This window comes from Empidonax traillii, unplaced genomic scaffold (assembly GCF_003031625.1).
Source record: "Empidonax traillii isolate 1590-97213 ecotype Southwest subspecies unplaced genomic scaffold, ASM303162v1 scaffold6:size4315531, whole genome shotgun sequence".
Taxonomy (NCBI): domain Eukaryota; kingdom Metazoa; phylum Chordata; class Aves; order Passeriformes; family Tyrannidae; genus Empidonax; species Empidonax traillii.
In genome coordinates this window covers 2,932,349-2,952,306 of record NW_020955199.1, presented here as the reverse complement: position 1 = coordinate 2,952,306, position 19,958 = coordinate 2,932,349, and the positions used below count along the sequence as shown (strand labels likewise).

At 37.5% G+C, this 19,958-nt stretch overlaps 1 protein-coding gene across 4 annotated transcripts in view; it reads left to right on the top strand.

The window, feature by feature from the left end:
• Positions 1 to 19,958, top strand: part of SSBP2 (single stranded DNA binding protein 2) — a 130,899-nt gene that overhangs the window by 92,999 nt on the left and 17,942 nt on the right. The window contains exons 5-9 of one of the 4 annotated variants that reach the window (XM_027881081.1): positions 1,798 to 1,887; positions 14,322 to 14,381; positions 15,769 to 15,835; positions 15,988 to 16,058; positions 18,081 to 18,148. In XM_027881081.1, the coding sequence (XP_027736882.1) occupies positions 1,798 to 1,887; positions 14,322 to 14,381; positions 15,769 to 15,835; positions 15,988 to 16,058; positions 18,081 to 18,148 (356 nt within the window). Of the gene's footprint in view, positions 1 to 1,797; positions 1,888 to 14,321; positions 14,382 to 15,768; positions 15,836 to 15,987; positions 16,059 to 18,056; positions 18,149 to 19,958 lie in introns of all 4 variants that reach the window. The other 3 variants (XM_027881070.1, XM_027881103.1, XM_027881092.1) reach the window with 3 other exon arrangements.

Sequence of the window (19,958 nt, the reverse complement as noted above, 5' to 3'; positions counted from 1 at the left end):
CATTTTTCTCCATCAGTGATGCCACTGCTGTCATCCTTCACCTAGAAGACTTGTACATACAAAAACACATGCAACATACTTCACTCAAACTATACCTGTCACTGTTTTATTGGACATTGTTGCCTGATGCTTGGCTTAAACAGGTCATATTTTGCTTAAAAAAAACCCCAACAAACCAACCCTAAAAACTTTCTATTCTGTTTTCCTTTGGAAATGAGATAATCTGAAAGCAATTATTGGACATGAATGGCCGTGCCTCTAGGAACCACATTTATTTGCCACAGCTCCGCAGTCTGTTTGGTTTGTGGTGGTCTCTCTCATAAGGAGTGTATTATGATTGCAAGTTACTTGCTATACCAAATTCACCTAGCTGGCTTTCTCTTGTCAATTGCAATTATACAGTGTTTTAACACTGATCCATGCATAAGTAATACCCTTTATTACAGGCTTTTTAATGAATCAAAGCCTTGCACTCATATTGAAAGCCAGCACTTTCTGCAGGTTTTACATTTAAGTGATATTTCTAGACTTTTCCAAACAACTTGGAATGGAATCCAGTCAGCTTGGATGCTAAATATGCTGCTGCTAGTTACTCATAACTTTGACTCTAAACCACAGTTGAAACCATTAAAAAAGAAATAAGTCTGTGATAATTAACGGAATATTTCCTTTTCGCTTGGTTTCAAAAGGTCAGCCCTCCTTTGTGCTAGTTTTCAGATCTTTCCAGCACTATTCCTTATTTTCCTAGGGAGTGTGCCATACACCTGGATTTCCATATTGGCATCTTTTGGACATCAAGTGTAAGCACACAATAAGTGGGGTGATAATTTAATAAGCATCAGCTATGTGTGTTCTGCAGGGCAGGTATTGGCAGGGTATTAGTAACCTGCCAGTGGCTCAGGGTGCATTTTGTGGGCTGGAGTACTTTCACAGGAGATTTTCAAGCCTTTGTAGGTAATTCAGCCTCATGCCCTACAAAAACACATTGCAGGAAGGAAGACTGCTAGAAATTAAAAGTAATTGAGGTTCCAACACATGACAACAGAAGCAGTTTGGCTTTGCTTTTTGTGTGACAATCTCCTGCTTTGTAAATTGCCAGGAGCAATATTCTTTACTCGCTTATTCCAGCTGAAGGATTTGCAAAGGTAACTAATTTCATCCTCTGATTCACTCCTTAGAAATCCTTTTTTTCTTTTCCCTTCCAAAAACATAACCCAAATTCTTCTAATTTGTCATGGTGTTTATTTTCAGGGTTGGTAAAATCCATGGGCATTACCAGCAGAATCATGAGCATCCCTTCTTGTGCTGTTTGTTACAGAATCCTGTTTTGGAGCTTGTTGTTTTGAGGAAGTGTTACAGTCCAATGAAATTATCTTTAGAGTGCTTGGAAATCACTGATAAAATACATAAATTACTTAGTTTATGCTGTATGTATATCCTTGTGCATGTGTGAGGCTGTTTATACACGTAATATGAGAAAAAGTGTGCAAGTTGCACTCACGGTTGTGTATGTAGACACACTCAGATACAGTATTTCAAAAAAATTTGGTCAATCTATCTAATGGATGCATGCAGCCTCTGGCATCCTTCCCCTCATTTGTTATTTTTACAAATCATGATACTTGTATAGGCGAAAACTAAACAATTTTAATTCAGCTTCAGATGAAACAATGACGAAATGACATATCCAGAGAATTACTTTCTGCACTTTGGTCAGGTTTTGGGGTTTTTTTGTGGCGGGGGTTTGATGCCTACCAATGCAATGACAAAGGTTTATTTTCCCTTTGTTCTTTTCAGAGTGCTGCAGCAGCTCCCAGTCCAGTGCTAGGAAACATTCCCCCAGGAGATGGCATGCCAGTAGGTCCTGTACCACCGGGGTTTTTTCAGGTATTCAGAAAAAATTATGATTACAGGCATTTCAGGATAGAAAATCCTCTGTAATACTGTTTGCAAGTCTGTAGAAAAGGTTCTTTCCTAAACTATGTCTCACTATATGGTGCAATATTTGAGTTTATTTTAAACAAGAGTGAATAGGTGAAAAGGAAGGGACCTGACTGTAGTTTTTGAAATAGTACAGCACAACTCCTCTCAAGAACAAGAAACGGTGCCATTTTATTAGTAGAGATTGAAAATGCTTGAGTGAGTATAATATTAAAACAATTTCTTATGATAATCTACATGACATTACATGGAAATTTTAAAGTGAGAATGTTGTTGGTTGTGTTCAGCTCTGTGCTAAGCCACAGGCCAGATCTCTGAGGTCTTCAGGCCTCAGTGGGAATTAAGCCTGGGCAATTAATAGTATCCCACTGGGCATCTCCTTGCACATTGAAGATGCCAACCCCAGTGCCCAAAAAGACAAGTCCAGGATTTATAGCATGCGTTGCTTCTATTATGTTTTGTCATCAGTGAAACTAAACACGTAGTGAGGATTTTGAGCACTGACAGTGCAGAATATTATGATGGAAAAAATGGCATCTTTTAATGCAGGGTCAACCTGATACTTGTAATCTGAGTCTGGGCTTCTCCTGGGGTAAGGTTGTGTCTTCTCTTCACCAAAACTCCCTTGGTTTTCTCCACATTGGCAAACTCAGGCATGATTTTTGATACGTGAATGAGAAGATACATGCAAGTGAAGTGGAAAATATCTTACTGCTGCCAGTCACAAAATCCTCAGGAGTTGGCAGAAGTGATTAATTTATTTCTGCTTTTCCTGCTTTCAACAGCTGGTTAGGTATATTTTTTTACACACAGTTTTATCTTACTTTTTAGAGTGTATCAATACTTCACTTTTTTTCTTTCTTTTTTTTACTTCAGTCACCCACTCCAGTTGTGATGTCAAAGGAATTAACTTTTTTTCTGTTATTGTCTGGGATGACAATTAAGTGGGGGAAGGGGCACCAATAGGACAAGTATGTGAAGTGCAGAGGAGAGAGTAACTATTTTAAAGGTTTTACAGAAGGAGGATGTGGGAGTTTTGTTTTTAGAAGCGTGAAAAGACTTCCAGCCACTCTAGATCTTTTAAAGATGTCAGAAAGACAAGATGACAGATAGTTAAGTGTGGGTAAAATTTCCTTGTCTGCCAGTATCTGGCTTGAGTCTTACTTGAAGCCACAACAACGGCCTGCTCTTTTTGCAAGGCCTGGGATTGAAAATTAACTTTTTTTTTTTTTTTTGAAAATATTATTAATTTTTGCTGCAGTCATCTTCTTAAGAATATGTAAATCCAAGTGCAGGTTTGATAGTGGGTGCATTGATATGGTTGGGAGTAATCCCACCAAAGAATTGGGAGCTGAACCAAAATCCAGTCATTTACATCCCAGTGTGCTGGAAACTGTAAGGTGTGTGTAAAGCTGATGAGTGCAGACAGCCCCTGACAAGGTGTGGTGGTGTTGGAGTGAGTGTTGTCAGGCAGCAGTTTAATACCAGATTGCGAAACCCTCAGTGGGAGCTGAGTCTCACCAAGGTCAATTTATCTGACAAGAAAATGTATTGGCAGACACAGCTCTGCCTGTGAAACCTGAAAATTGGGGAACATCATCTGCTGCCCCGAAACACAGATGAAATCACAAGCTAGGCAAGGAAACTCATGACGAAAACTTCCTACTTCCTTCGTAGGTACTGTTTTCCTTGTACACCTTTAATTAGGCAGTGCATTTTTCTGTTCTCTCCTGCCATTTCTTTTGTCCCATCTGGTCCTGAGATGAACCAAACCATAGAAAACATCTTCATCTGCCTTGATCTGAGTACTGACAAACTCCAGTCCTCTTTCACCAAGTTTACAGTTCAGACCTGCAGCTCCCTCTTGGATGATGAAAGCAAACAATTTTGTTCTTCAGGAGAGGGAAGATTACGGGGAGAGCAGAGAGTGGTGCTTATGTCTATATTTAGTTCTCTGAGACTTTGCACTACAAAAACATTGCAGCACTTCAACTTCTTTTAACCTAAAATTTATCTAGAAGGTCATCCTGGAATGATAAGGATGCCTTTTGTTGCTTTCATGAGTTGTTTGGATTGGCCTAAGCTGAAGCTGTCAACAGCCATTGCTGCCCAGCTCTGCTTGGAGAGCTCAGATGATTTAGAGTAATTTCTTTTCTCCTGGTTTTGCACTGAAACTGTGTTTCAAGTGGTCATAAACCACTCATAGTGATGTAACCAAACTGGAAGTCAATGCTGCTGCAGTGGATTCTTATCAGACAGGTCAGGGGAAGTCCAGATGGGGACTGTGCTGCAAACAAAGGATCATTACTGGGGCTCCCTTATGGCTGGCTCTGCTGACCATTAACGTTTCTGAGAACTTTGGGTTTTTTTTAAATACAATGAATATTTTTATTTAGAAAATAAAGATATTTTAATTTTATAAAATAACGTAGTATGTTAGTGTAGCAGAGGGAGGTAGCTAAATAAGGGAGAATTATGGTTTCTCAGACAGTGTGTGGTTAAACTCTGCTCTTTGTAAAGCAAGGTTTTCTTGCATATTTAGACCACTAGCACGGAAGTTAATTAGCAGCCTCTGGCATTTCTTGCCTGGTCCAAAGAGGTGGAGTTTCTGAAGCAATCAGCTGAATTTTTCTTGTGTCTGTGTGTACCTGTACTTTTATACTTCAGTTCAGGTGATGGATGATGGCCACTACAATGCTGACAGTCCGAAACAATGATACAGTGAAGGGAAGGTGGTGGAATTGAGTACTGCTGTTTTCAACTAAATGACTTCTTTAGTTGAAAGAAGTTAAAGGCTTTTTTAGTTAAAAAAAAAAAAAAAAAAAGAAAAAAAAAGAATAATTTACAATATCGGTGAAATTTGAGAAGTCAAGAAAACAGGTTTATGTGGAGGTAGGATGTGCCTCAGTTTCCTTCTCCTGTGTAGGTACTTTAATGTCACAGGTATGTATTTTTTGCCCTCATCTTCCTTTAGTCTGTACAGTAGTGAGACTCTGGAAATAAACAGGTATGATACAATAACTGAGACTGCTCTTGGTTCAGTAGCAGCAAAACTTGAGTGTATGGGACTACAGGAGCAGTGAAGTCATTAGTTCTGCTGTACAGCACTCTGAAACTCCAAATAGGAGAGCCCAAACAGTTACTTGGGCAATGTAAATCGTAAAACTATATTAGACTGCATAAGTTTAAGATGATATTATGTGTTTATGAAATGCTCATCTAACTCTGGTCTGAGTCTGGAAATCATTTTAACAGTTTTCCCTTAGACCAATTCCTGTCTATGGAGCTCAGGTAAGAGGAAGGCACTTTGCTACTCTGTTAGTAAAATAAAGTCATTTGGGAAATTTTCTGTGTCATTTTTTAGACATTTTTTAGTCTGTGTCATTTGTAAGTTTCTTCTTATGTCCAGCCACAGAGATCAACATGACCTGGTCTGTGTTCCTCTCTTTGTAGCCTGATCCTGACATGGGGCAACTGAAAAACTGAATAAAATTGTAATAAATAATTACCTTTGGATCTGGGTGTTAGTAGATGCATAAATTGTCGCCAGCCAGAGCTTTACACGAGGCTCTAAAAACTCATTTGCAGTGAGTTAAAATCTTTCACCTGTGGTCAGAGAGGATTTGGTCATAGAGTTCAAAGACTCTCATACTTTCACATCCGGTCCTGCAGGTGCAAACTGCTGCTCTTCAGATCCTGACCTGTTTCCATCCATCCCTTCATTGATATTTCAAAGTCGGCTAAAACACTTGAGAAAAGTTACATTTGGATTTTTTTCAGAATATAACTACATATATAATTGTATATATTGAGATATATATACAGTTACAGTATATACAGTTATAGTATAAATAAAATAAATAATTATTTATTTGATCTTTGTGGGCAATATTGGTGTTAGTAAGGAAATAAACAGAGGCCAGAGAGAAGTTTCAGGGCATGCTTTCACTGAAATATTTTGAATTTTTAAAAAGAATGGAAAGTATTGATTTCTCAGGATTTTATTTGCCTTTTAGTTCATTTTCCAGTTTTAGCACACCTAAATGCTAACTTTAAAATAGAGTAGCATTTTAAGCTTGGAAGGGACCTTAAAGACTGTAGGGGGAAGCAGGTTGTTTTATAGATCGACAGTTCACTTGTTTAGTTTGGTAATTTTGTTGAAAGTTAAGTTTACCACTGTCTATACCTTTTCACATACTTTTTCCTTTAAACTCACTAATTTTTCAGCAAATCTGTTAAAATTTGTTTAGTTGAGTTTACCCAGTAAACATTATTTCCATGGTGCCTGTGTTTTCTAAAGGGATTTTCAAGCGGTTTGCCTCATTCACCAATTTAAAATCATCAGATAAACTTGGAATGTCATGGGAAAGAAGTGTCGACACCATGTTTGAAATACAAATGTTACATATTCCTCTTATATAAAGGGGAAAAAACCACCCCAAACAGACCAAACCCAGCCCTCTAAATTACTGTGAGCCTGTCTTGCCATCTAGTGGCAGCTGTTCATCCTCATTTTAGCTCAATCCATGTTATTCTAAAGTATTATTTTTTGCCTTGTTTGTCATAGTAGAGCTGACATAATGCTTCAGGAGAGCATCATTACAGTGAGGCACATGAGCAGAAAGGACTCTTCCATTTATCTTCTTACCTAGCATTACTATTTATATAAATATACAAATATATATATAAAAAAAGAAATATATGTAAAGTTAAACATTTAGAGAGTGGTAATAAGCAAAGTCAGTGAATTGAAAAATCAGTAACGTATATCTCTTACATTTTGAAACAGAAATAGTGGACTACTTACCTATGTAAAGGAGATAGGTTTCTAAGCTATAGTGTAAGGCTGTAAAACACCTCTGTGATGTTCTGTTTTACTTCACACTTAACACTGACAATATTTACAGTGAAGTCATGGCATGATACACTTTTAAACAATAAAGCTGCTGTTACAGATTCAGTAAATGCAGCATTTGATAAAAACAGTTGCAGAAGGGAAGATGAGAAGGGAAGAGTCCTCCAGCACCCCTTTAAAATCATTTTGGAGTGAATTGTCCACAGAAGGGATTGTTGTTTGTGCAAGGGGTGAGGATTCCTGGTTCCAAATGTTTAAAAACATTTTGTTTATTTTTAACCCCCTGTGATCTGTTCCAACTCTTGTCTTCCCTTTAACACTCATGAAGTTTCCTGGTTTTCCAGGAGTTTCTCCGTATTTTGTCTTCAAAATACAGAGAAACTCAACTTCAAAATACACCTTCAAGCAGAAACACCTCACTGTCCTCAGATCCTGGTCCATCATTCACCTCTGAGTGCTGACCTTCATGTTTTCCCAATTTTTGCAGCATTGCCTCTTCATTTTTTCTTTTAAAGCTAAAATCCTTGAAACGAACTGGGACACAACTGCAGAATTAGCTGGATTTGGCACATGTCCACTCCCAGCCTCAGTTCCGGTTGAGCAAATGGGGCAGTTGCAGGTGAATGAATGAACAGTTTTAAGAGTTATGAGCAGAGCAGGGACAGTAAAGTCCCAGAAACTTTGAAAAGCATCCTGGATATTGTGAAAATACTGTTACAAAAGAACGAAACGTGACCAAACCTACAAACACAGCTTGTAGGCAAAGATAGCAGCTTTAATAGCCTTCAGAAGCTGTGAAATAGAATTTAAAGGGGATTTTTTTTCTCCCTGGGTTTATGTAATTAACGCTGGTAAGAAGAATTTTCTTTTATTTTTGGAATCTCCATTGCTTGTAAATGCATTCACCTCAGTGTATCAGACTGGGAATACCCAAGTGCATAATAATATTGGTATGCCTAATTTTTGCAGAATTCGGATCTGTGCATTTTGTCCTCACTAGTATCATGCTGCATTTTAAAGTATCCAGGTTTTAATATTATGACTTCTTAGACTATGTGAGAGGGTATAATCATTTGGCAAGATTTTTTTGTCTTTTTTTTTGTGTGTGTGATTCTTTTTCTCTAAAATACAAGGAGTAAAGTCATCTTTAAAGAGATAAAGATACCAACATCTGCTGGCTTCGATAATTCTTTCCTGCAGTTGTGGTAATGGTTTTACTGCTCGTAACTGTTGGAACAAATTAAAACTGCTCAGCTTGAGCAGCTAAATCAGCTGTGAGCCCCTACCTCCCCTTCCAGCAGTAGAGGGCACAAGTCATCTTCCCAGGAGATCTGTTCTCAGCTTTGTAATTTCATCCTGAAAATTGAAATTCTCTCTAAGATAAATCTTAGAAATCTAAGGCTAGTGACCATACACGAGAATTAGTCTTGTATTTGCTGCTGAAGTGGTGCTGGAGAGAGCATGGGAAGGGTTGTTGTTTGTGAGTGATGATCCTCTCTGCTGAGGCTGGTTCAGTTCCTGTCATAATCTCACTTTTTGCAGGAGCCACAAGTGCTTGGGTTGGAAGCCAAAAGGGATGACAGTGCTTTGGAATGTTTTATTTATTAAATGCAAAAGCAGGAGTAACAAACCTCAGCTTGTCATTGTCAAAGCTGCTCCAAAAGATCAATCGTGTATCACAATCAGGTTCACTAAATTTAAGGAAATGCTTTCTCAAGCTCAAGTGGTCTGTCTATGTGTTGTCTAAATTTTGAAAATGCAGGGCGGTTTTATTTTTTATTTTTAAATGTGATACATGTTGGATGTTTTGGCCTGACAGGTTTGAAATACTGTATTTTCTGTAGTATTTGCATTTATTAAAAATTAAAATAAAAATGTTAACCTGGTTTAAGGTGCATGTAGATAACAATAGCCCTTCTAAAATTTGCATTTCTTTCAAAAATTCCTTTAAGTCTCATGTGCAGAACTTGGCCACTTCATCTCTCAGTTACTAAATCTTGAGCATGAGATAATGATGTTTCCCATAAAGTGAGACAGGTGTAATCACAGTGCAATTCCTAAAGATTATCAATTCCTAAAGATCATGTAAAAGCATACCTGGCTTTAGGTTTGTTTCTTTTAAATAAGGTTCATGAAATCATGGAATTTGTTTGAAATGCTGACATTGCTATAACTTGGAATTTGAGATGTGGAAGTTCAAACGTCTCTTGAAGGCTTTTCAATTCAGGAAAAAAAAATACTAATTTTGCTCTATACTCTGAATCAAATTAGACCTCTTACCTCTTCTTATTGCTGTTCATAGGTTGTCATTCTGACTTGGAAAACTATAAATATGGGAATGAATTTTCTAAGGGATCTTTTTCAGAAGGACAGAGAAGAACTTGCTCATGATAGTAGGTTTGGTCATGAGGAAAGGCCAACATAGACAGAAATCCTGTCTGAGTGCTGAGAAAACACAATTCTGTGGAAAATAGCAGAGGTAAAACCAGCTACTTTGGTTTGCACTGGTAGATTGCAAGATGTAAGTAAATAACCCAAATTTCACTGCTGAAATGCTTCAGTAAAATACAAACCAAAGCCCTCTAACACTGTGGTTGCCACTGGGGGAGCAGAGCAGGACAAGAAGGATACTGTAATTAGCAGTGTAATTAACAGTAAAATGCAGTTGAATAGGAAAACAGCTTCTGATTCAGAATTGGAGATGGCCTGTCCCAGCCTCACAGAGAGTAAGTTACATGTTTGCGCTGATCCGATCTCAGAATGTGTTGTTTTGGGAGCTAATTGAGTTTAGTCCTGGTTAGAATTAAAAATGTGTTAATGACAAGTGTCTTTAACACTGTGGTGACTGTTCCTGATGATGGAGATTCCCCCCCCCCCCAAAAAAAAAAAAAAGAAGTGAAAACTAAGTAAATGAGAAGAACGTGGATTGTAAGGTAACTTGAATAATTCAATTCACACTTATTTTATGGTTCTCCACTGGTCCTTTTCAGGAGTTCAAACCCCATTCCTCTAAGAGGGGTTTAAATTTCCATTTCAGATGGAAGTAGTAGTTGTAAAACATCTCGAAAGCATTTTCTAAAATATAGGACTCTTAAGGAGTTGTATCATATATATATATAACCTAATAAGAAAATGGAATAAAAATATCCAACAGTCTTATTTTTTATCATTTAGATGGAAAAGAGGAGGAGGAGAAGCAAAGGAGGAGGAGGAGGAGGAGGAGAAGTAGTAATAATAATAATAATAATAATAATAATAATAATAATAATAATGTAATACCAAACCTTTTAACCAGGAATAGAACTTGAAAACAAAAAAGGTGAAGGTAAATTGTATTTTTACAGACAGAATGTGTAACTTGGTAAATTCATTTTTTAACGGGGGAGAGGAGAATGAAGTTTTTGCCTGGTTTCACTTGTTAAAATGTAGAACTTTAACTGAAAAAAGGAAGAGATTGGGTCGTTTTCAGAATTTCCATATGGGATATAAACCCTGTCTCTGACAGCTTGAACCCTCTTCCAGTATCTGCTCTTCAAGTAGCTGCACAATTAATTTAAAATTACTTGTTGTAGTGTGTACAAATGAAGCCTTTGTTCCATTTTCAACTTCTAGTGATAAGTAGTGTTTAGTGTTTGTGCTGGTGACTGAATTACACAAACCAATTAATACCATTTCATACCAAGTGCTAAAGCTCTGTCTCACTGTGTGTTTTTTAATTTGTGGTGTGTTGTTCCCCTGAGAGGTGTTTTTCATTTTAAAAGCATCATCTATCTCTCAGGGTGTGTGTTGAAACATGTAATCTGAGGAGATAGATCTCAATTTGATAATGCAGCTTAAAAAAAAAAAGAATTCGTATTACGGTCAGTGTCAATAGGAATTTAAATATTCAAGATCATTGATTTGGCCATGGATTATTGCACATGTTGCAAGTTTACATGAATGAAAATATGATTGATAAAGGTAAGGATATGAGGGCAAAAGAGAAGATAAAAATGTCAATGCAAAAAACACTTACCCATGTCTGGAAGTAATTTCAGCTTCTGGAAGAGAAGTAAATTCAAAATCAAAACAGATTTATTGAAATCTGCTATGCTTAGTAGAACACTATCTTTTAAATCCTTTATTTTACCACTGTTAGGTAAAGATGAAAACTAAACCACACGTATTTTATAGCTACCTGAACAACTAAAAGAGAGTACGAATTGGCAGAGAAACATCCCAACTTCTGTGCCTTTATGACGTCAGCTTCCTGCTGTATATTTTTTTGTGAAATTACATTTTCTGCCACCCACACATGGGCAGTGAGACCACTGTGCTGCAACATTGATTCTTCAAAGACTTCCATACTCGGAAACTTGATTTCTGTTCATCTTCTTGTGTTATGAACTAAGAAAAATAGAATTTTACAAGACTTTCACATTGTGTATGCATTAAAACTGCATTAAATACACAGATTATGAGATACCCTTTACTGTCCCTGTACACAGTTGGATTGTTCTTTAGCAGAAAGATAACATAAAAGTGCTGTAACTTCTGACACATCATTCATGTTCTCGAATTTCTCCTCTTTTAAAGTATTTTTAACAATTCAACATTACAGGACTCTGTAAATAAGAGCAAGGTGATTACTAAAGTCAGCATTTCACATCTTGATTTTAGCTTGTGTAGTCTCTCTCAGTATTTTTTTAGTATTCTAATTATTTTCTCCTTATAGGTTTTTGGGTTTCTCTTTTTTCACTTTAGGTTGATAAATACAAATATTCTGTCGTGATTACACAAAAGGTTTTTCCTTTCTGGCTTCATTTTCACCCACTGAAGTAGAAGCTCCTGCTTTCTTTGGTCTTAATTGCCTGATGGCAGACTAGAAGATACTTTCTGTGGTGCCAAATTACTGAATTTCGTACCTGCAGGCAAGAGTTATGATATACTGGTGTCAGTAGGTGTGTTGGTGGCATCTCCATCTCATCCATGACTTAGATGTGGCATATCATAGATATTTTGGTTTATTCATATTATTTGTGGTTTTTCCATTGTTTGGGGTTTGTTTGGTATTTGATTTGGGGTTTTTTCCTATTTTTCAGTTTGGTTTGGGTTTCTTTTGTTCTGCTTTGGATTTTTTGTTTGTGTTTTGTTTGTTTGTTTGTTGTTTATTTTGGTTGGGGTTTTTTGTTGGTTGTTGTTGTTTTGGTTGGTTGGTTGGTTGGTTTTAGTTTAAAGGTTTTTTGGGGGAATGGCTGGTGGTTTGTGTTTGTGTCACAAGTGTTTTGTATTTGGGTCCAAGTCTTCAGTGTGCAATGAATTAATTTTTATCTTCAGAAGCAAGTGCTTAGAGACCACTTCAAAGTCTGTGGCCACTGGTTCTGGTTTAGTACCAGGATTTTGGACCCACTGATCTTTGGGGTGTTTGTGCTGCAAGAGGAGGGGAAGACAGAGTTCCCAAGACGTCAGTGACAGAGGGATTCCTATCATAAATGTAAAGCCTCCCTAGACCATGGTAATGTCACCAACTCCTAACAAAGAACTAGTAGAAACCTTAGTCAGACTAATTCAGAGACTAAATGTCAGGTGCTCTCATTAATGACAAAGGATGGAGTGAAAAAACGTGTCACAAACTTTCTGCTGCTTCGTGTCTTCTAGAATCCTGGTGCTTAATAATGTGTTTGTGGAGACTTCAAAAAATGTTCCCACTGTGGGGAAAAGCTTTAATATTTAATATATTTTCTTTAAAATGTTGGACAGAATTTCTTTGTTGTCTCGAGACATCTTGGTAGAACCTTTTTGTGGACAACCACAACATTAGTGGTGGAGAGGAAGAAGTTCAGTACAAATGACAAAAATGAGAATATTTAAGTTTTTAGCAGTAAAATTTTTAAGGTAAGCCAAACCATAGGAACTATTTGAAATCTCCTAGTCATCGATGGCGGTTCCACCTGGGTTCTCTTGTTGAAGATCAGAAGAAGGTTTAAACCCTTCCATAAGCATGTTTAAGAGCAATACACAGATAAATGAATATTTACAGTATATAAACCTTCATGTAAGCTTGGAAGATTTTTTGCAAATCACATACTATTACATAATATTAGTAGTGTGGTTCTACTCTAAGACACAGTTGAGTTGAGAGGCACTTCTGATTTCCCCTTTATGAGCTGTAAATAAAGGTGAGTTTTGTTTACTGGATGAGGCAATCCAAATCCAAGGTCCTCACTAGAGTGGCTGTGCTTGGTTGACCTTTGTGGAAATTGTTGAAATTCTGATTTCCTCGCACTTTTACTGTTTTACAAGGGCCTGGCCACATGCACAGTCCTTTTCTCTTTCTTTCTTTCTTTCTTTCTTTCTTATCAGAGATTCTCCCCATCAGAGGGTGCACAAAGAAGTCTCCCTCTTCTACAGCACATTAAGTGCCTTTTCTTTAATCTTTTCACGATTGTTATTGAACTTTCTTCTCCAGTTTGTAAACCCTCTGTACTTTTAATTGCTTTCTCCTACTTTGTGTGCGTGTTTGTGTAGGTTACACTATTTTAGCTTTCATCTGATTCCAGGATGTGAAAGGTTTCATTAATTTATTTATGCAAGATCATAGGAAAAATTCCAGCAGTAATTATTGGTGACGTGATGGCACTTTCTCTGCTTAGCTGTTGCTGGACTTTATAAGTCTTTTTGTCCCTGTACTCAGTCAAATCACTTTTAGCTCCTTATTTTCTCCTGGAGTTACAGGTACCCTGCCTGCCAAAGCCATCCTCTTGATCATCTATTCAGTCAGATGTTTGTGCCTTTCTCCTGTAGTTTCACATTTAGCACTAATCTTTATAGATGTCTAGATTATTGTCACACTTTGGGATGGAATAAGCAGAGATGTTAGATGTGTTTGCTGGCAGTACCGTTTGTTTGTCATTGGGGACTGACATTGACCATGGGCTATGAGGAAGTTCAGGAGTAGCCAAGAGGCTTTAGAACCTCGTGGGATGGTACGGCAGATTTGGGTATAAATTAGGGTTTGAGAAACGAGTGTGAGCATTGAGGGATAGGAGGAGTGCAGCACTGAATTTATATGGTTGATGAAACCACCAGATTCTAAGTATTTACAACAAAAACTTGGGAGTGTGTGTCCTTACAGGTTAAATTTTGTGGTTTACACTATTATGAAAAATATTAGTGAATTATTATACTGTTCTTTACCTCTGGATTCTTCCAAGAATACTTTTCTATTCCGGGGTTCCCATCTTACCCCCTTCTCCAGTATACATGTCTGATTATATGATCTGAATGGTTTGTTATTCTTCCTTGTAATGCATTAAGTTGTTTATATTCTGCATTCACAGCTGCTTAATGAAGTTCTAAGCAACATACCTTGATAGATGTATTGGCTAAGAATTTTAAAATTTATTTAATTCTGCTAAACACTGTGGAACAATATCCTGAATACTCTATTTAGACTGGATGCTCAAGCTGTGCGTGTGACAATGACCCAGTATGGTATTTACAAGCTAAGTGGAATTATTTAGCAATATTTCTTTTTTTTCAACAGCCTTTCATGTCCCCTCGGTACCCTGGGGGTCCAAGGCCACCTTTAAGAATACCCAATCAGGTAAGAATTCATCACTCCAGAGTGAGTGCTGTTTTACTTAATTCTGTGTAAAATGCATCAATCCCTCTACATACAAATTATATTTACTTCACAGTAAATATGGAGGGTTTTGGTGAAAAACAGATACCATGAAGTACTCTGTGGCTCTTAGACACTCTGAGGACTTTATAAAAGCGTAGAATTCCCAGTTTGCTCTCTTCCCTTATGAAAGGATGCGTCTGCCAGCAAGACAGGGATGAGTAATGAGCTGCTGTTCGTCAGCAGGGACCTTCAGTGGCCCATCTGTGAGATGATGGTTCTGGAAGTGTAGACAGCACTTGCGTTTTTAAGTTTTCCATAGTGCAGATAGAGGAGCAGGAAGAGTCATCAACAGATGAGAAGTTAAAGACAAGGAGACAGAAAAATGCCAGTGGAGCTCTGAGAGGAAAACTGGGTCATTTACAATATTGTGAAAGGTTGATAGGATATATGGAATGGGAGTTTTGCTTCCAGGGCTGCCTTTATTTTTTCACACTATGCCCCACACTTATTTGTGGCTATTTTTTATATCTGTGTGACAGGGTGTCAACAAATTTGTCTCTATTTCTGGCATAATATCACCAGAAAGGATGAAATTTAAATAGTGTCTTAGCAAAGGTATTTGAGCCCCAAATATTTGGGTTCCACATTCTCTGTGTTCCTGAGCACTGCAAATCCTGGCAGGTGGGAGCTGGACGTGCTGAGTAGAAGCATTGCCAACCTGCAGGTTTAGTTTCAGGAGTGTTGTTTTGTCTGCACACTGTGATATTTTCAGTTCACAGCTGGAACGTAATCACATAATCTCAGTGAATAACAGGTCTGGCTTCATTCACATTATGCCATGTTCATGAATTGCTACTTTTAGCAGCACTGCCATGGCTTGGGTTACAGTGTGGATGGGCAGTGTGTGAAAGCAATGAACTATTGTAGTGCAGCTTTAAGGCTCAAATGAGGTGATAGTTTGGTCGTGGTTTAGTGGCAAGTGCCCTTGGCAGTTGGAACAAGATTATCTTTAAGGTCCCTTCCAACCCTAACCACTCTGTGATTTACTCATTCTGTGATTTACAGCTGTACTTGAAAATGTGGTAGTGTTTTGGAATGTTAAATAGCACCCAGTGGATCAGCCACAAAGATCCCTTAATAAAAACGTTTTTCTACTTGGCCAAACTTCAGTTAAGATCCTGTGAAAATGAGCCTGAACCCTAGTTCATCAAGCCCAAAGGGCAGATTAACGAGTGGGGACATTAAAACACGTTACTCTTGGCTCAGAAGAAACAGACAGGAATTAAAAAATAAAATATATGTGTTATGTCTTTAAGATGAATTTCTAAGCATTAAATGCTTTCCCCTGTGGTTCCCCTTCCTTCAGGCCCTGGGAGGTGTCCCTGGAAGTCAACCACTCCTGCCCAGCGGGATGGACCCCACACGGCAGCAGGGTGAGTTCAACCACTCCAAATTATTACCCTCACAAACTTGATTATTTCTCCCTGTGTTTCAAACCCTACTCTACCTCTTAAAGCTTTTTTTTTTTTTGCTAGAAGTTGCTTGTGTATTGTGTAATTTTTAATGTGATGTGATTTTATTGCAGGGCATCCAAACATGGGAGGGCCGATGCAGAGGATGACTCCTCCAAGGGGAATGGTGCCATTAGGACCACAGGTACCCTCTACAAATGGGTTATTCTTACTTGACAGGCCTATGCTTATATTCCTCTCACTTTCCGTAACTTGAAGGTGCCCAGGATTTGTTTTCATAATCCCCTTCTAAAATAAACTTTCAGTTTTACAAAAAATATTCAGCTCTGAGTTGCAGCTGTGCAAAATCCAAAATGAAAAATCTGTCATTTTTGTTAAGATTTGGAATTAAAAGGGGAATCCCTTCACTTGCTTTTTTCAGAAAACTCTGTTGTCATCAAAGATGACATTGGTAAGGGAGACCAAGGGTGTTTCCTCATCCTCCTCATGGATAATTATGCTGATTAGGAGGAATAATACTTCTAACTTAGGAAAACTCTTTGTACCAAAAATACCCCTGGAAATTCTGTGAAGTTTTTCTTTCAAACACTATTGACCTAAATTTTTGGTGCATGCTGGAGAGGTTTTAATGTAAAACGAAATGCTCCTGTTGCCATTTTTCACCCTTGTCCATCACGAGCAGATCTGTGGCTCTGTTTCAGCAGTGGACCAAGGCAGGAAACATGGCTCTGGTGCACACCTGAAACACAAACCCAAAATACTGTTCTGCATTTTGTCAGCAACCTCAGTGAGGGAAAGTGTAGGTGGTGGTGTTTCATATTGGTGCTGCCAGTGTTTTGTTTCACAATGTGCTTGTTGTGCCCACACTTGGCGTTTTCACTTCCCCATTTCAGATAATCTCTTGTGCCTTCTTGTTTCAATAACAGCTACATTTTTAATGATTTAATAGCTTTGCCTTTCCAGTTCTGTCCATAACTGTCTCTACAATTTTGGGTTTTCTTGGTACAAACCAGTTGTGCAGTTCCACACATCCGCTGTGTGACCAACAAAACATTATTAAATACATTTATCAATTTTTTCTGTAGCACTGAAATACATTTACCATTTTTGGAGAGAGAAGGAGAAGCTTTGCTGTGCTGCCATATGAGATGGAGCTGATCCTTTATGCAGCACCATTAGTCACACAGCAGGAAAATCTCATGCCATTTTCATGAGGATAATTTTTCCATTTTTGCTGTAGCTTAAAATCCACTGGTTTTGTAAGTTTCTCCTTTCTTGTGCCAAAATTCCTCTTAAAAGGTAACATACACAAAGCTTAAGTTCACAAATCATTCTATAAATGAGAGTGCTCTTATTTTAGGGCAAAGGAGTAAATTTGTTTAGCAGTAGCAGTAATTACAGTTAAAAGTTGGAGCGTGAGGTGGGACAGACTATTCTCTTGTATCCCACTAAATAAAACCAGGCATAATTCACATTTTTGTGTAAGTAGTAGAGTTCAACTTCTGTCATGATATCAGGGCATAAACTCAGGCTTTATGGGCATCAGATAATTAATTTATTAGCATTGCTATGATATTAAGTATCATATGAAATACTCTTGATATTGGTTATCGTAGACCTGGCCTAGTGGAAGGTGTCCCTGCCCAGGTGGTTGCAACTGGGTGGTCTTTAAGGTCCCTTCCAATGCAAACCATTATGGGATTCTATGATTTATTAGAATGGAATAATTGGAAGAGAGATGTAATGATTATGCTGTATGTTATTGAAATTATATCATATGGTGTAATTTTATACAAGCATAACAAAATCTAATTTAAGAGAATACAGATTGACTTCCATGATAAAGAAACCTCAGAACCTCAGACCAGATTTTTGGTTTTCAACTCCCTTTGTTTAGAAGTCGAATTCATTATAAAACTTTCTTTGCTGACCGTCAGGTTGTCCTCAGCATGTGTAAATAATTCCTTCTGGAACAACTTTAACCATTCTTAGCCTATTTCTGTCATTTGTAAACCTTCCTCCATGGGGTTAACAATATTGGGTTTTTAAGTCAGCAATCAGGGAACTCCTGAAAGCATGAAAGGCACTGGCCTATGCAGGCAGCAGTTCCATGGGGACATCATTAACCTGCTGTCCTTTCTTTCCCCCTCCTCTTTGGTTTTGTTTTTTTGTTTTGTGGTAGTCTGACCCTTGGTTGTCGTTGCAGAACTATGGAGGTGCCATGAGACCCCCACTCAACGCTTTAGGTGGCCCAGGGATGCCTGGGATGAGCATGTAAGCACAATAATAACACTTACACTATCTAGAAAATATCATTATTTTGCTGTAGAAGTATAATTTGGGATAGATCAGACAAGGAGAACATGCTTTGATAACTAACAAATGAAATTTTATGAAATGAACGCATAGTCTCTCACAGGAAGTTTTGCTGTCCCAATAAGTATGTACAAATACTCCGTTTCTTTCACAGATCAAACTTCAAATATTGGGAATATTTTGTCAGTATAATCACTGAAGAATGCTACAACTCTAGTTCTTCTCTGCAGAATAAATCATTACTTAATTGTCTGGAACTATTAAAAAAAAAAAAAAGATAAATTTGAAAGAAGAAGTGGTGATGATTCTTTCTCAATTGCTGTTATAATTTCCGTAATTACATTAATTTCCCCTCTAAACAGAAGAGCTTTATAGATATGAGTGTATCTTTTTCAGTTTTTCTGTGTAGTTCTGGAGGAGGATCATCATCTGGTAAAATTAGGAAAACACAGTGATATGCTTTTTATTGTTATGTCATAGATACGCATTTTTATTCTTATTTTTATAGAAAACATAAATAAATCATAATTTTAATTTCAAGTAGAGCTACCAACTTGAAAAAGTAAAAGAGGTGTTGAGATTGATAATAACAGTATAAAAGAATAAGTCAAATCCACCATATTCATAATTTATTCTGGTTTCCAGACATACCTTGAGTTCTTGAAGTAAAATCTAAAGTTGTGTGTTACTCTAATCATAGACATTATATATCAGACTCACTATTTAATTCTAGGAGCCTTCCCAAGGGTAGGCATTTATGCTTTTAAATTAAATTGATGTAAACCAAATATTTAGATATTTGAAATTCAGTGTGACTGTAGTATAAGCACTATAGAGGACTTCCTCAGCAGAAGTCTGAATTATAAGGAAAGAAAATTAAGTTTCCAAAATAAAATGTTGTAGAAGTAAAACTGAGGATAGATAAGATATTTTGAAGGTATTTGTCCACATAAATTAGTGTTTATGTAGGAAAAATAAGAGTTTTCTGGATGACAAAAAGAATTCCTGGCCTACCAAAAAGAGAGAAGATTAATGGAAATGCTAATGTTGCAGCATTTAATAAGCACATTCCATCAAACAAGGGGGTTGCTGTGATCCAGTTTTCTTTCATTTTTATTTTCAGGACATGAGGGTTTTTCAGAGTTCAGTTAACACTGAAATTTCAGTGAAGACTTGTTGTCTGATCAGTTCCAGCATTCAGGGTCAGAGTTCATCAGGGATGGCCGATGGGCAGTGGCAGTGGATGGAGTCAGCTGTGCTAAATGTGTTCTCTGTTTTATCCCTTGCAATTTATCTAATGCTCAGTGCAGGAAACAACAGTGTGAATCATTTAGGGAAATTAAATTTCCAGGAAACAGGATAACTGCACATAAGGGCTGTTGACTTTTTGTAACCTACAGTTATCTTTACATACTTGTGTATTTTCTTTACATGACAATTTTTCACTCTTCCATTCATGTTTTTGGACCAAAAATGTGTGCCTGCAGAAACAGCTGCCATTTAATGATCCATCTTTTTCTCCTTGAAAGGCTCAAAAGGAAGCTGCTTTGGTTAAGAGCAGACCATCTGCCAAATATAATTGTACATTTTTCTAGGTGAAAACGTCTCTTTTGTGGTCAAAAATGGCAGCGTGGGGGCTCATAGGCAGAATTACAGTCCATGTACTTCAGGAGTGCAGCACTGCTGAATAATTCTACCTCAGTCATCAGTAATACTGTCAGATTTCTGCTTGAAACAGCTGATACGTAACCCATGTTCTTCTGCAGAA